The 12926-nt window shown below is 49.2% G+C and overlaps 1 protein-coding gene across 2 annotated transcripts in view; it reads right to left on the bottom strand.

Annotated features, from left to right (window-relative positions):
• Positions 1-5986: 5986 nt before the first annotated feature.
• ABL1 (ABL proto-oncogene 1, non-receptor tyrosine kinase) overlaps positions 5987-12926 on the bottom strand; it is a 132694-nt gene continuing 125754 nt past the window's right edge. For both annotated transcript variants that reach the window (XM_063144921.1, XM_063144922.1), the window contains 2 exons: positions 12830-12926; positions 5987-10504 (listed from right to left, as the gene is read on the bottom strand). The exon at positions 12830-12926 is cut by the window's right edge and continues 62 nt beyond it. In XM_063144921.1, coding sequence (XP_063000991.1) covers positions 8811-10504; positions 12830-12926 — 1791 coding nt within the window. In that variant the 3' untranslated portion in view covers positions 5987-8810. The remainder of the gene's footprint in view (positions 10505-12829) is intronic.

The raw sequence follows: 12926 nt of genomic DNA, 5'->3' as shown, positions 1-12926 counted from the left end.
GAAGGCCTCAATTTCAGAGAACATCCCTTCGTTTTTATGATTGAGCAGTAAAGCTGCAGGGAGCTTTTATTGACGTTCCTATGGAAACAGTTCCTTTATTTTATACCCCCCACCTGAAGTGTTCAAATCCTTAATAAATATTCACCCCGTCAATTTTCTATTGAGCTGCAATGAACGGACAGAGATTTCAAACTGCACTGGGTCATGCTAATTGGAAGCCTCCAAAACCAATGTTGATTTTTCAGAGCCGGGAGGTGGACGAGCGAAGAGGCTAACAGATCAAATCGGCTTGGGCCAGTTTATGTGGGTGCGGCCAGTTCAATTAGGAGTCCTTGATGTTAAGGGGCCTGGTGAGGTTCTCCGCCATAACTTTAAAGTATTTTTTTTAATCCCATTCTTCAGTCAAAAGAGGCTATCAGAATGGCTTAGAGACAATTAGCTACCGGGGGGGGGGGGGCTTTTCTGCTGTGGCCCCTTGGCTGTGGGATGAGCTCCCGAGAGAGGTTCACCTGGTACCTACATTACTCCTTTTACTGCTTTCCCAGTAAGCCCGTCTTGCTCTGCTCCTTGTTGGAGCAACATAAGAGACAACCCTGTCTGGCTTTCAACCCCAGCGCCACTTGGAACTTTCCATGGTGCTGATCTCTTCCCACCTTGCTGACCTCAGAGACCTAATGTGAACCATATCTAAGCCATAACAGCTCCCTGAAAACTACTGCACAGGGATAGAAGAGGGTGGAATGGCTGGTCATGGATTTGCACCATGGAAAACAGAACACGTTCCCCTTCCCTACTCCTGACACCTTGATTTAACCCCATCTCTTGGTGAAGGCAGCTACTATCCTGAAACTTTGGGCATGTCTAGACCAGGGGGGTGGAGGGGGAGTATCTCACGATATACTGATCGTGAGATCCTCCCCCTCAGTCTACATGTGGTCCACGATGTCCCGGGAGGAAGAGGACATCACGGCTGTCATTTTTTAAAATAAAAAATGAGTGCAGGAGCATTCCAGCTACAATTACAAAAACCACCTCCTACTCCCCCCCCCCCGATGGGCACAGAACTCCTGAGGAGCTCTGTGCCCCATTCCTTGTGAGGAGCCAGAAAAAACCAGGACTGCCACCCACATGTCCCATGGTCTCGGGATCATCCTGGGACCGTGGGGAAAAATGGGACAAAAGTGTAGGGCTATATCCTGGGTAAATGCAGGGATCTTCCCTGCCTGCTCCCGAGATCCCCTGTGCGTAATTTATAGAAGACACGAAAAGTGCAGAGAAAGCAGATAGAATCATTTTTCTCTCATCCTCTTTCAAGCTACTAGGAGCTGGAGTCATTCAACCAAGCTGATTTTGCAGTAGTTAACAGCAAAGAGAAAAACAGTAATTTTGGTATAAACATGCAACCTTAAAGTTCCATGGAACCAACTTCGCTGTGTTGATGGATGGGGAGAATTGGAAGATACCTGTGATTATTTGTTGCACTGCCCATTGTATATAGGCCAGCTAGTGAGAAATTTTTATACATTTTTTTCTTATCCTGGGATGTCAGATTTTAAGAAAATGTGTTATGTCCTCACAGCTGATCTGCACAAATAAATTGCCTACCAAGTTCTGCTATTGGCAATAGTTGCTTTTAAAATTGGACAGAATTATGTCTAACCATTTTTAGTGGTGATTATCTGATTTTATGCTTTGTTGTGGATTTTTCCTTCCCCCCCCTTCTCTTCTTTTGCAAATCACCGTTGGTTTTGAGCAAATAAAGATTGACTGACTGTTCAATTGATATCAACACACATTTCTATTAATGCACTTCTCACTCTTGAAATGCTGAGGATTAGCAAAGTGGGTTGAAAACTTTAAATGGCATCCAGTGTCGATGTCTTCCAGGGAATGGGGTTCTGGATTCTCTTCACAGACATGGCCCTGTTAATTTAAATCGCCTCTTTGCTACCTTTGGTCCAACTGTAAATTATCATAATGCCAAAGAGAGGCCATCCGTCATTTCCAAGGTAGGCTGGTGGAGCAAGAATCGAGTTGCAGGTCAAGGCGAGCAAAGATGGAAAAGCTTTTTATTCCTTTGCAGAACTCTCCTCCTAAACACGGGAAAAAATGTAGAGGGCAGCAAAAAAAAATTGCCCTTCTTCATGCCTAGATCCAAGAGCCAAGCTGACTTCAAGGAGAGGTTTCTCACGCAGGAGGCGGTTTCAGACCTGCCAAGGGAATAGAAACCAGGAGCAAAATTTTGCTGGCTCAGTCACTTTGTCAGTTTTCGGTGATATTTTCTCTATGCAGAAACTATCACCTGAACTGACAAAAAGTGAGTGAGCCAAATGGAGTCTCTTCCAGCCAATCCACCCCCTGACCTTGTACTTTTTCCAGCAATGGGGGAAGTTTGCCAAGACGGAGGGGTTGAAGGGCCCAGCAGATGGCATGCTGCCCTCTCATCAAGAGCATCACAAACACGGCAATGTTGTGTTCAGTGGCTTAGCGGATATGAGCTGCGTAAATATCAAGGCATCAGTATGCGTGTGAGCCGTACTAGATGTTCCACGGGAAAGGGGAGTTCAACTACAGAGCTGCCCTTATCCATATCACTTGCACAATGAGGATCCCCATCTTGCTTGGCTGATGGGACTCATCTCACACCCTTTTTTGTTTTGTTTTTTGCACACTTGTGTTTCAACACGCACATTAATTTGCAAGGTTCCACGTCCGATTGGAGTCCACCAGGGGAAGAGCCTTCAGCGTGGTGGCCCCCCTCCTATGGAATTCCCTGCCTCTGGAAGTCAGGCAGGCGGCAACTTTGTATTCCTTCCGGAGCCTCCTGAAAACCCCAGTGTTCCAAGAAGCCTTCCCTTAATGACCAGCCGTGGTTTATCTTGCACTTTGTTTCTTTTAAAAATGTACTTTTAATGTGTTTTTATTCTGGTTTTATTCTATTTTATTTTGTCCACTGCTCCGTAATTCTGAATGGGGAGCGGTATATAAATACTGAAAATTAAATAAAATAAAATAAATAAATAAATAAAGATAGCGAATTAACGAGATTAACCAGAGAAAAGAGGCTTCTTTGCCTGTCCCGGCGTTTAGCTTGAGACATTTAACCAACCCATTACATAATGTGTAACGTAAGCTCTTGGTATCTATGCAGTGAAGATCCATCAAAAATCATAAAGTATTTTCCTTTGTTATTCTCTCTCTCTCTCTCTCTCTCTCTCTCTCACACACACACATTTTCCAGCTAGGAGCTGAAGTTATCTCTCTGCCAAACTCCGTCTAAAGGGCAGGCTGGCATTAAAGCCAGGCCTGACAGTAAACGGTACCATTTCAACCGCCACCAAACCAAATAAACAAACACTATTTCCCCCCTCCAGGGCGCTTGCACGTTCAGGCTCAACAACCCTGAAAATTGGAGCTATCAAACTGTTAAATGCATCGATCTGTTAAATCAACTCCCACTGTATTAGGCTAAGTTTAGTCTTCAAGCCAACTGCTGCTACTTTGTCCTAACCCTCTGCATGGCTCGCTCCGTTCTGTATGGGAACGCGTCTTCTCCGGACCGGCTCCAGCCAAAGCAACAAACACACACGCTTAGGTCTTCTCTAGAATGCCAAAGATCACATCCTACAGGGAAAGCTACTGAAATCCTCTCATTTAGAAGCAGTGGGAGTGTTTTATCTCTCCAGTCTGCCCTGGGAATTCCCACCTGCTTGCCAGCCAGAGGCAAAAGGAGCATCTAGCAAAACTGCAGCATGGCTGATAATTGTGTGTATGGTTTTTTATTCCGGAGATGTAAAATTTAAATCATTTCCAGCTTTCAATCTCACAAAGAGGGCACCGGCAGCAAACAGCTCAGAACTACCTCTATGTTTGCTTAGCGAAGGAAAAACGGAAAAACAGACATGCACACAGATCCAGAACGTGTTAAACCTATAGTGACACGTCCCAGCATCACAGATTCACTTTTCTCTCATTAAAGACTCAAACAATTAACTTTCCTGGTGCAGCTACCCAAGACAACTGGGTGTTTATAACTTCCCAGTTTGGCTTGCATTGTTTTTTAAAAATTAGTCTCAGGATAAGGATGTACAAAGATGCCTTATCAGTGAGCTGAATTAGTTTTTGGTCCATCAAGCCCAGAAATGTCTGGCTGGCAAGGAGCTCTCCAGAGTTTTCAGGCAGGACTCCTTTTAAAACTTGAGATTCCGGAGCATGAAGTGCCCATTCCACATTACAAGCATACAACCGGCAACCAATACCACCCTTATATATCAAACTTTAAACTTGTATCAATAAGCCATTTCTTGCCCTTTCTGCCTCAATATCAGCAGAGGCCATCTTCAAACCCACTTCTTCTACATTGCCAAGTTTCAAACAGTCTGCTGGGCCTTTTTCTCAGTATAAGTCATAGAACATACTCCCCAACCACCCCGATTTCTGCTTATAAGGACAGAATGTGATTCAGCTCAATTCACCGTTTAAGCTAGTGGGCTGTCGGAATTATGCTACCAGCATGTGGCAAAGATCAGCCGTGTCTCTGTTGCAATACAGAGCAACATGTAAATGGGTTTCCCATTACCACTCTGGCGTATACGTGATTTCTCTGTTGCATATGTGGGCGCTTCGCAGTTCTTAGAAAGAATAGGATAGGGGGGTCCTGCAAACAGTTTCATGTAAATTTCAGGGATCCATGATCCAGAACCAGACATCAGGTAGTGTTGTACTAGCCTAGGATGCTCCATGATGCACCTTTCTATTTGCAAGGGTTTCATTTTGTGGACGAGCATTGAAACACACAACTACTTGCCTTTGATCTGAAGAGGTATATTCCGGGGGAAAGTTAATTACTTGATAAGCAGTTTTGTCTAACTTCAAACAGTAACATTTGCAGGAGCTTCCAAACATACCAAAAGGCTTCATTGCAACAAATTCAGCGATGGAAGTACTGCTACTCACAGGCTCACACAGAAAGGTTAGGGCAGTCTGTCAGGAATTAAGAGGACCTGAGCCTCTGTTACTAAGGTCAGGAAGGCTGGGTACGTACCATGCTGTATAGTGGCAAAACAGGGATGATTAATACGGCAACGTTATCTTGCAATTAGTACCAATTCCGTGATAAAAGAGAACATTAGAAAGCACTCTGACTTTGCAAATGTTCCAGGAACATACTGATTTCCCATGTGACCAGATTTCAGCATGGACTCATGCCTGTCAAGTGAAGGCAGAGTTCATTAGAGAGAACTCTAAATGAAAATGCAACTTGGAAGGAAGCTCCAGCGTTATGAAGGCTATCCGTCTCTCCTTTCTTGTTCTGCAATTGGGGCATTCTCCGATGAATCAGCCTCCTCTAACCTGGTGCCTTCCAGATGTTTGACTGCAACTCCCATTATCCCCAGCTAGCATGGACAAAAGGCACCAAGTTGGGGAAGGCTGTGATAGATTGTTTTGCTGCAGAAGTGTTATGTTTTTGGCTCCAAACCCTGGCCAGAAATAGACTTGACCTCCATATATATCCCTCCTGGAGATTTGCTTCCAGTACTGCATCCAACCTGGGCTCCAATCCTGCTACTGTTTGTAGTTTACACCCCGTGTAATGAGCAACTGTGCTCAGCACTGACAACGTATCAAGCACGGACATACAGATGCACACAAATGTATGCTTATCTATCTAGGATGTGGTGATGGCCACCAATCTTGATGGCTTGAAAAGGGGGTTGGATAAGTTCCTGGAGGAGAAGGCTATCGATGGCTACTAGCCCTGATGGTTGTGTGGTATCTCCAGTATCCGAGGCAGTCAGCCTGTGTGCACCAGTTGCTGGGGAACATGGGTGGGAGGGTGCTCTTGCACCATGTCCTGCTTGTTGGTCCCTGGCCGATGGTTGGTTGGCCACTGTGTGAACATTCTGGACTAGGTGGACCCTTGGTCTGATCCAGCAGGGCTCTTCTGATGTTCTTAAACTGGAGAATCTGCTTGACAGAAACACACTTCTTTCTTGGACATCAATTTATTTTAAAAAATACTAAGGAAGAAAACCTGGAATTATTTTTAAAAAAACAACACAAAGTCAGAGAAGAGGAAACTCATGTAGAAGGAGGGAGGGATGGGGTCTGAACTGGAAAAATCATAAGCAGGGGATGGGGAGGAGAAAGACCGAGACCCGTGGGTGTTATAGAAGTGAGAAAAGAGACACAGCTATTTACACATTGAAAGGGGGGGGGGGAGAGAGAGAAGGTCTACAAAAGCTGTGTGTAATACTGAGATACAAATGTATACTATAGTGGCAACAAATAGATTATCCACAAAATATCAGTACCCTCTGAAAACAGTACAGTCCGACAGGAAAAAGGAATTTGGTTTTGTTTTTCATCGAGCACGCACGAGTCTTCAAAGGCAGCTTGTGGTCATGTTTTCGTTTTTGCATTTATCGACAGGTACGAAAAAGTTATGTCAGTTTGGCAAGGAAGTGTGCGTGTGTGTGTGTGCATGTAGGGGTGTGGTTAGTCTTAGAAATCTCACACTTGAATTTGTCTTAAAGGAAAGAGGGGAGAAATAGAATTAAAAGTGGTGAGTGCTGAAGACCCACAGGAACAGGATGCTACGACCCAGTGTGTGTGTATTTGTGTGTGTGTGTGTAAGAGAATCCTCATTTTGATATTTTGCATCTGCTTTTTCATCCAAAAGGAGGTAAACTGAACACTTCATAGACTGAAGTAGTATAAAATTGAAGAACAGGGCTTTGGTCCACAACTGAGCAATATTGTCAGGTTTACAGCAGGTGAAATTAGCATCACCCTCATGGCAGCGAGGTGACGGAAAAGAGGCTTGGCTTTGGGCTGCAGAAAACACCTGGTGATTATTTAGCAACGGGGGCTTCTAGCAATACTTCTTGATTAAGAGGTTCACTCAATAAACATCTCGCTCTCCTGATGAAAATAACCCTGGCTTGTACTTCTACGTGAAGTGTGAATATAGCAGGATCAAATGTCATCGTCCACCCCGGAAGGGACGGGGAGGGGAAACCCTACACACAAAGAACTAGCATGTCAGCGACAAGACCCTGACATGCTTGTTTTTCTATGTGCAGGGAGTTATTTAAAAAAGGGGGGGAAGGAGCATTCAGTCACGTGATTCCCTCTGTGGACTCTGAAGAGGTACAGTCCGGAAGCCATTTTACTTTTGTTGAGAACCTCTCAGTGCAAGGAGTTTCCAGCTCGTTTCTACCAGCAGTAGCTGTGAGTGAATCAGTTCAAAGTGAACCCCAAAACTCAGTCGCTTTCATCCTTTCCTAGATTTGTACTGCGTGCTTCGGACAGGTCTCTTGCCTTTCCTCCCTGCTTCCCTCGACACCGTAGATGCAGCCAAAACCAGAGGAAAAAAACATGTGTTTTCGAACAAGGGTTGAGAAACCTCGCATGCCATCCTTCCAGAAAGGGTGGTGGAAGAAATGGATTTGACGGAATGACAGTTGGTCCCCCTTTCAACGAAGGTCCCCTGTAAGCGAGGCAAGGCAAAAGTGGTGATCTGAATCAGGAGGATTTCGTCAAGGGGCGCTGAATTCCAAGTGGTTCACCTCAAGGGACAGGAATTTATCAAAGGCAATGGCTGAGATCTCAGTGCTTGCCTGTCAGGACTGTGCAAATTTAACTCGAGCCTCCCAAAAGGAGGGGTGTTCTGCTGTGTTGTTACTGCGTTTTGGGGTCTGGAATGAATGGACCAATTGCACCCGAGGCAGGGCGGACTTACCCACCCACACGGGGTGACTGCGAGGAAGCCAGGCCGGAGGGGCGATTCATCTAAAGAGGACACCTCTTCTACGGGTTATCTACTCCGGCCTCTGGAGAGTGCTCCAATGCATTTATTTCTAGCAGAACACTCGCGGGAGTTCTCCAGCGACACACATTTGGAGAATTTTTGCTTGAAGCGATGACCTGGTTGTCTCTTTCCAGCCACAAGTTAATTTCTTGGGAAGGAGAGGATTGCTGTTGATCCTTGGGACAGGCCCAGGCAAGTGGTGGGGAGTGGATAACGGCGGAAGTCATCTGGTCGCACACTACATCGTCATCAACATGCACACACACACTCCCGGCACCTATGGCCAGTTCCGAATTTAACACCAGGGGAGGGGAGAGAAAATGGGGATGGGCGGACGGGCAGTGGGAATATTGCTATCAGTACAGGCCATCAGGGGAGGGAGAGGGGGACAGGAGGGAGGCGTCTGAACGGATCCCCCCAAAGAAAGCAGCCCCAATGGCCCGGGTCCTTCAGGCCCCGCTTCTGACGTAACGCTCAGTCCAAAAGTAATAAAATATTAACACGAATACGAGAAGTGACGCAACCTCGACCTTTTTTCAGTCTCGCTAAATCTCCCAAGGCAAGAACGCTCCACAGATAAGAGGATTTCGAGAAGGCGAGAGGCAGGAGGGAAATCCGGGTTAGGAAAAGGAAGCGGTGGGAGGAGAAACGCTTCGCTTGTTTCCTCAAAGAGTCTCGGGCTTCCGGGTGAGGCCTGCGGTGAAGTGCCGGATGCAAAGAGGGGCCCAAGAAAGGCAGCCATATTGGCCAGTGGGTTCTGAGTCCAATTCAGGGTAGCCAAGAGGGAGGCGGGAAGAGACCCAAGTCCTCCTCTGCAAACCCCACTGAAATGGACGGGAGCTGCTCTCGCAAAGCTCCTGCTTATTCCAATGGGGTTGGCAGGGGAGAACTCTCCCCACCTTAATATGCAGGCGCGCGGACGTTTTTCTTTCTTCTGCCTCAGGCACCAAAAAGTCTCGGGCCAGCCCCAACCAAAGTCCCCCATTTGCGCCTCACGCTACCTCTGGACAATATCGCTGATTTCTTTCACGGAACTGAGCAACTTGCTAAAGTCTTGCGTGGCCGCCGGCCCGCTGCCGGCCGTGGCCGGGCAGATCTGCAGCTCCCGGAGGTTGTTCTCCAGTTTGTTGATGGCTTCCCGGAAGGCGAACTTGTTCCGCATCTGTTGGATGGAGTCCACGTAGCTCGTGCAGAAGGTGTAGAGGTTCTTGCCGGCCTCCAAGACGGCGCTGTGGCTGGCCATCTGCTCAGAGTTTTTGCTGATGGCCGTCCGCAGCGCCTCGGAGCTCTCCAGCACCATGCCCTTGGTGACAGTGCCGCTGGCGATCTTCTCCGGAGGCTGGCGGGTCTTCCGTAAGGAGACGCGGGTGGAAATGAGGGGGATGAAGGCCGTGGAGGCCGGCTGGTCCATGCTCGGGGCGGAGGAGGCGGTAGGGGCAGAGAAGGGAGAGCCAGGGGTGGGGGACGTTGTCATCAGCAACAACTTCGAAGAGGACGGGGGCTTTGGTATGGAGGAGAGGGCTGCTTTTTTCATGCCCTCTGCGAGTAGGCTAGGCTTGGGGGGCTCAACGTTCGCAGGGTCCGTAGTTGGGGCCGGCTGCTTGCCCTTCGCCGCGGAGCCCTCAGGCCCTTCGTGGCTAGAGCCCAGCCCCCCTTTGCTACTTCTGCCAACGGAAGAGGCCGAGGAGAGCGGAGGCGGAGGGGCCGGTTTCAACTTGGCGTGTTTCCCCTTCTCCTTCTCGGACGCCTGCTTGGCCTTCCTCAGCCGCGGCTCTTCGCCGGAAGCTTTGCCGAGGCCGATGAACACGCCGACTTTGGCAGTCGGGCCTTGCTCCGTCCCCGCCCCGGCTCCTACGGCACCAGGTTTCACAGCTTCCTCTTTGTGGGAAAGGCTCATGGCGGGCGGGACGAGCGGCTGTCTCCGGCCCAGTTTCGGCGTGAGGGTCGGCGGGCTGGAACCCGGGCTGGGCTCGGCGTCTTTCAGCCCGTCTTCCGGCGTTTCCTCGCTTTTCTTCAGCAGCCGAGGAGGCGGGGTTGCCGTCCCCCTGGCGACCAGGTCTGCCTTGGCCTCGCTCGCCCGCTTCCGGGGCAGGGCGGGCTTTTCGCTTTTGTGGCCGCCGAAGGTGGAGGAATCAAACTGCCGGCCCGTGGGCTGCGGGTTCCGGGGTAGAGTCACCGACCTCCACTCGGTGTCCTTGGCCCCGTGGGGCACGCAAGAGGCCGAGCACGAGCGGAGGAAGCGCTTACTGGAGTTCGAGCTGTTCTCTTCTTCGTTGGCCCCCTGCCGGCTGTTGGCCGTGGGGCCGGATTTTTTCCAGAGGTTGGGGGACAGTAGCCCCGAGCTCCCCGCCACAGTCCCGTTGGCGACTCCGACCTCACTGCCGGGACTTTGGAACCTGGAACGGTCCTCCGCGTCCGCAGGGTGAGCGACCAAGGCTCCGTTGCTGCCGTCTTTGCTCTCTTCCTCACCCGCTCCCTTGCGGTCCTGGTGGCTTTCGACGTCCCGGAAGGAGCTGCTGCGCTTCGGAGGGGTGGGGGCCATCTTCTTCTTCTTCTTGATCAGGGCGCTGAAGAGGTTGGTCTTTTTGTCTTTCGGGAGCAAGCGATCATCTTCGTTCAAACCGCCGTCCGCGGCGACCCTCTCCTTCCGCGGCAGCAAGGGGGAGACAGCCGGCTCCTGGTCCGTGGAGTCTGCAGAGTGAAAAGAGAGAGAAGGAACTTGATGGCGCTGGCCAATGTAAAGTCAGTAACAGGAAGCAAGATGGGCTTGGCTTTCTATATTCCTAACCTCCCAGACTTGCCTTGGGCAGGGGAGAGAGAGGGTGGTGATTTGTGAGCCCCAGTTCAGAACACATCTCCCCACGGTCAAGCAGAACAAGAGCTTTTTCCATCAAGAAGCAACCGCCAAATCACTTCTGGGTGAAAAGCAGACTCAGGAAATGACTATTTTGGCCACGTGTGCCGCTAGAGGATACGTGTCCTTGCAGCTTGCCCCAGGAAGTGAATCAGGGGCTACCAGGGCTTCTTCAAACTGCACTCCGAGGGCAAAAGGGCCAACCTGCCTGATCACCGAGGTCATCGGAGGGCATGTTCCTGGTGGACCTACGGCCCAATTGGAGTCCACCAGGAGAAGAGCCTTAAGTGTGGTGGCCCCTTCCCTGTGGAACTCCCTGCCCCTGGAGGTCAGGCAGCCAACACTAGGCTGCTTCCGACGCCTCCTGAAAACAACTCTGTTTCGAGAAGCCTTCCTCAACTGACCAGCCGCTGTTTTTCTGGTTCCTTTGTTTTTAAATTGAACAACTTTAATTGGCTTTTGAAATCTTATTTCTTTTCCTGTTTAAACCTGTGTTCACCGCTCCGGAATCGGTTTTAGATAATTGAGCAATATATAAATATTGTAAACAAATAATAATGAATGGAAGTATCTGCTCCTGACCCCAAGCAGCTGCCCACTCTGCCAAAGAGAGAAAAAATGACTATGACCTGAAAGAAAAGGACAAGGAATCCAGATTCCGGCTGGACATCAGGAAAAACTTCCTGACTGTTAGAGCAGTGCGACGGTGGAATCAGTGACCTAGGGAGGTTGTGGGCTCTCCCACACTAGAGACCTTCAAGAGGCAGCTGGACAAGCATCTGTCCGGGATGCTTTAGGGTGGATTCCTGCATTGAGCAGGGGGTTGGACTAGATGGCCTTGTAGGCCCCTTCGAACTCTGCTATTCTATGATTCTATGATTCCTTAGCCCAGCTGTCCTCCTTGGTTGCATCTCCCTCCTACTGGCCATGCAGGGAACATCGTCTGGTGTCTAGGGTCCATGCGCCACAACACGGGAAAACGTTTCATGACAGCAAGCAGCTCTGAATATATAAACTCTCCCAGCCTCTCCATTTCAAACGCTTTGCACAGAAGCAAACCTCCCGTTGCTTTTTCAACACTGCTGCAACGAGGGGGGTTTCGGGGTACCGTAAAAGGCTACCAGGTTTATTTGTGGCAGAAGCATTCACGACCCAGAGGCCACCTCATCAAGTTGTGTGTCGGACCAAGAGGGCTTCCAGCCCACAAACGTCCCTGCCACAAGGCGTCTCTTCACAAGGCGTCTCTTTACAGTGCCACCAGACTCTTGCTCTTGCTGCTGCAGAATGGAAGCCACCCGCTGCTTCGACGGACTGATTGAAAGGCTGTTTAATTTCATGGTAGATTTTTGTAAATAACCTCACGGTGCCCCTTGTTGAAATTATATTTGGTACCTGCCAGAAGTGATACTCTTCACTGAACAGACACCCAATACAAGGGGGTGTGAAGAAGAAAGGAATATCTGGTCCTGAATTCTACTAGAGAGGGGAAGATGGAAGGGACATTTTGATGATATTGGGGATGGGCACAAACTGGACCCTTACTGGTGGTGGATGTTTTTCTTCCATGTTTCCTATTCAGGAGATGCCAGAGCAACGACTCTACTTTCCATCATGTAGCCAATGAGTTTTGTCTGCAGCCAAATTGGAGCAAGGGCAGAAGGAAAGCCAAATCGGAGTGAGGGCACAATGGAAGCCAAACTGGAGTGAGGGCAGGAGGGAAGTCCCTCACTCTGATTTGGCTGCGTCACCGTACCTCATTGGCTACATGCTGTTGACATGAAGCCAAGTAAGAGTGATTACTCTGCCAACTTCTGAGGAGCCAATGTGGAAGAAACATGGGTGTCTTGTGGATAGACAGCACTGAAGAAAAATGGGGCCCAGCAGTGGTGGAGTGCATGATTGCCTCCACGGCCAGGACAGCATGAACAGGTTGGCACCGAAAAAGGTGAAGGGGAGAGTTTTGTGAAACCTTTTACCCCACCCAGGTTTTGAGCTGAAAACATTCTAGGACGGAGTCTTGTTTTAGCCTGGGTTCAAGGGAGCGATACAAAGGAGGAGGGATCCAAATAGTGCATCAGAGCTCTTAACTCAGTTGTTTCTTTTGCTCACAGTCACCTCCAACCGGTCTTCTGGCCTGCCTCACAAGCAGAGCTGGGACCTACCACATTCCCCTGGGCCTTTTGTAGGTGCCGTTTCTGGGCTCTCGTCTTTGGACTCGGCTGTTCTTCTGGAGGTTCTTGTTTTCGTCGGCAGTTCCGG

Source organism: Elgaria multicarinata, chromosome 19, assembly GCF_023053635.1.
Source record: "Elgaria multicarinata webbii isolate HBS135686 ecotype San Diego chromosome 19, rElgMul1.1.pri, whole genome shotgun sequence".
NCBI classification, from domain to species: domain Eukaryota; kingdom Metazoa; phylum Chordata; class Lepidosauria; order Squamata; family Anguidae; genus Elgaria; species Elgaria multicarinata.
Note: the sequence above shows the minus strand (reverse complement) of the source record. Positions and strands in the feature narration are given on the sequence as shown.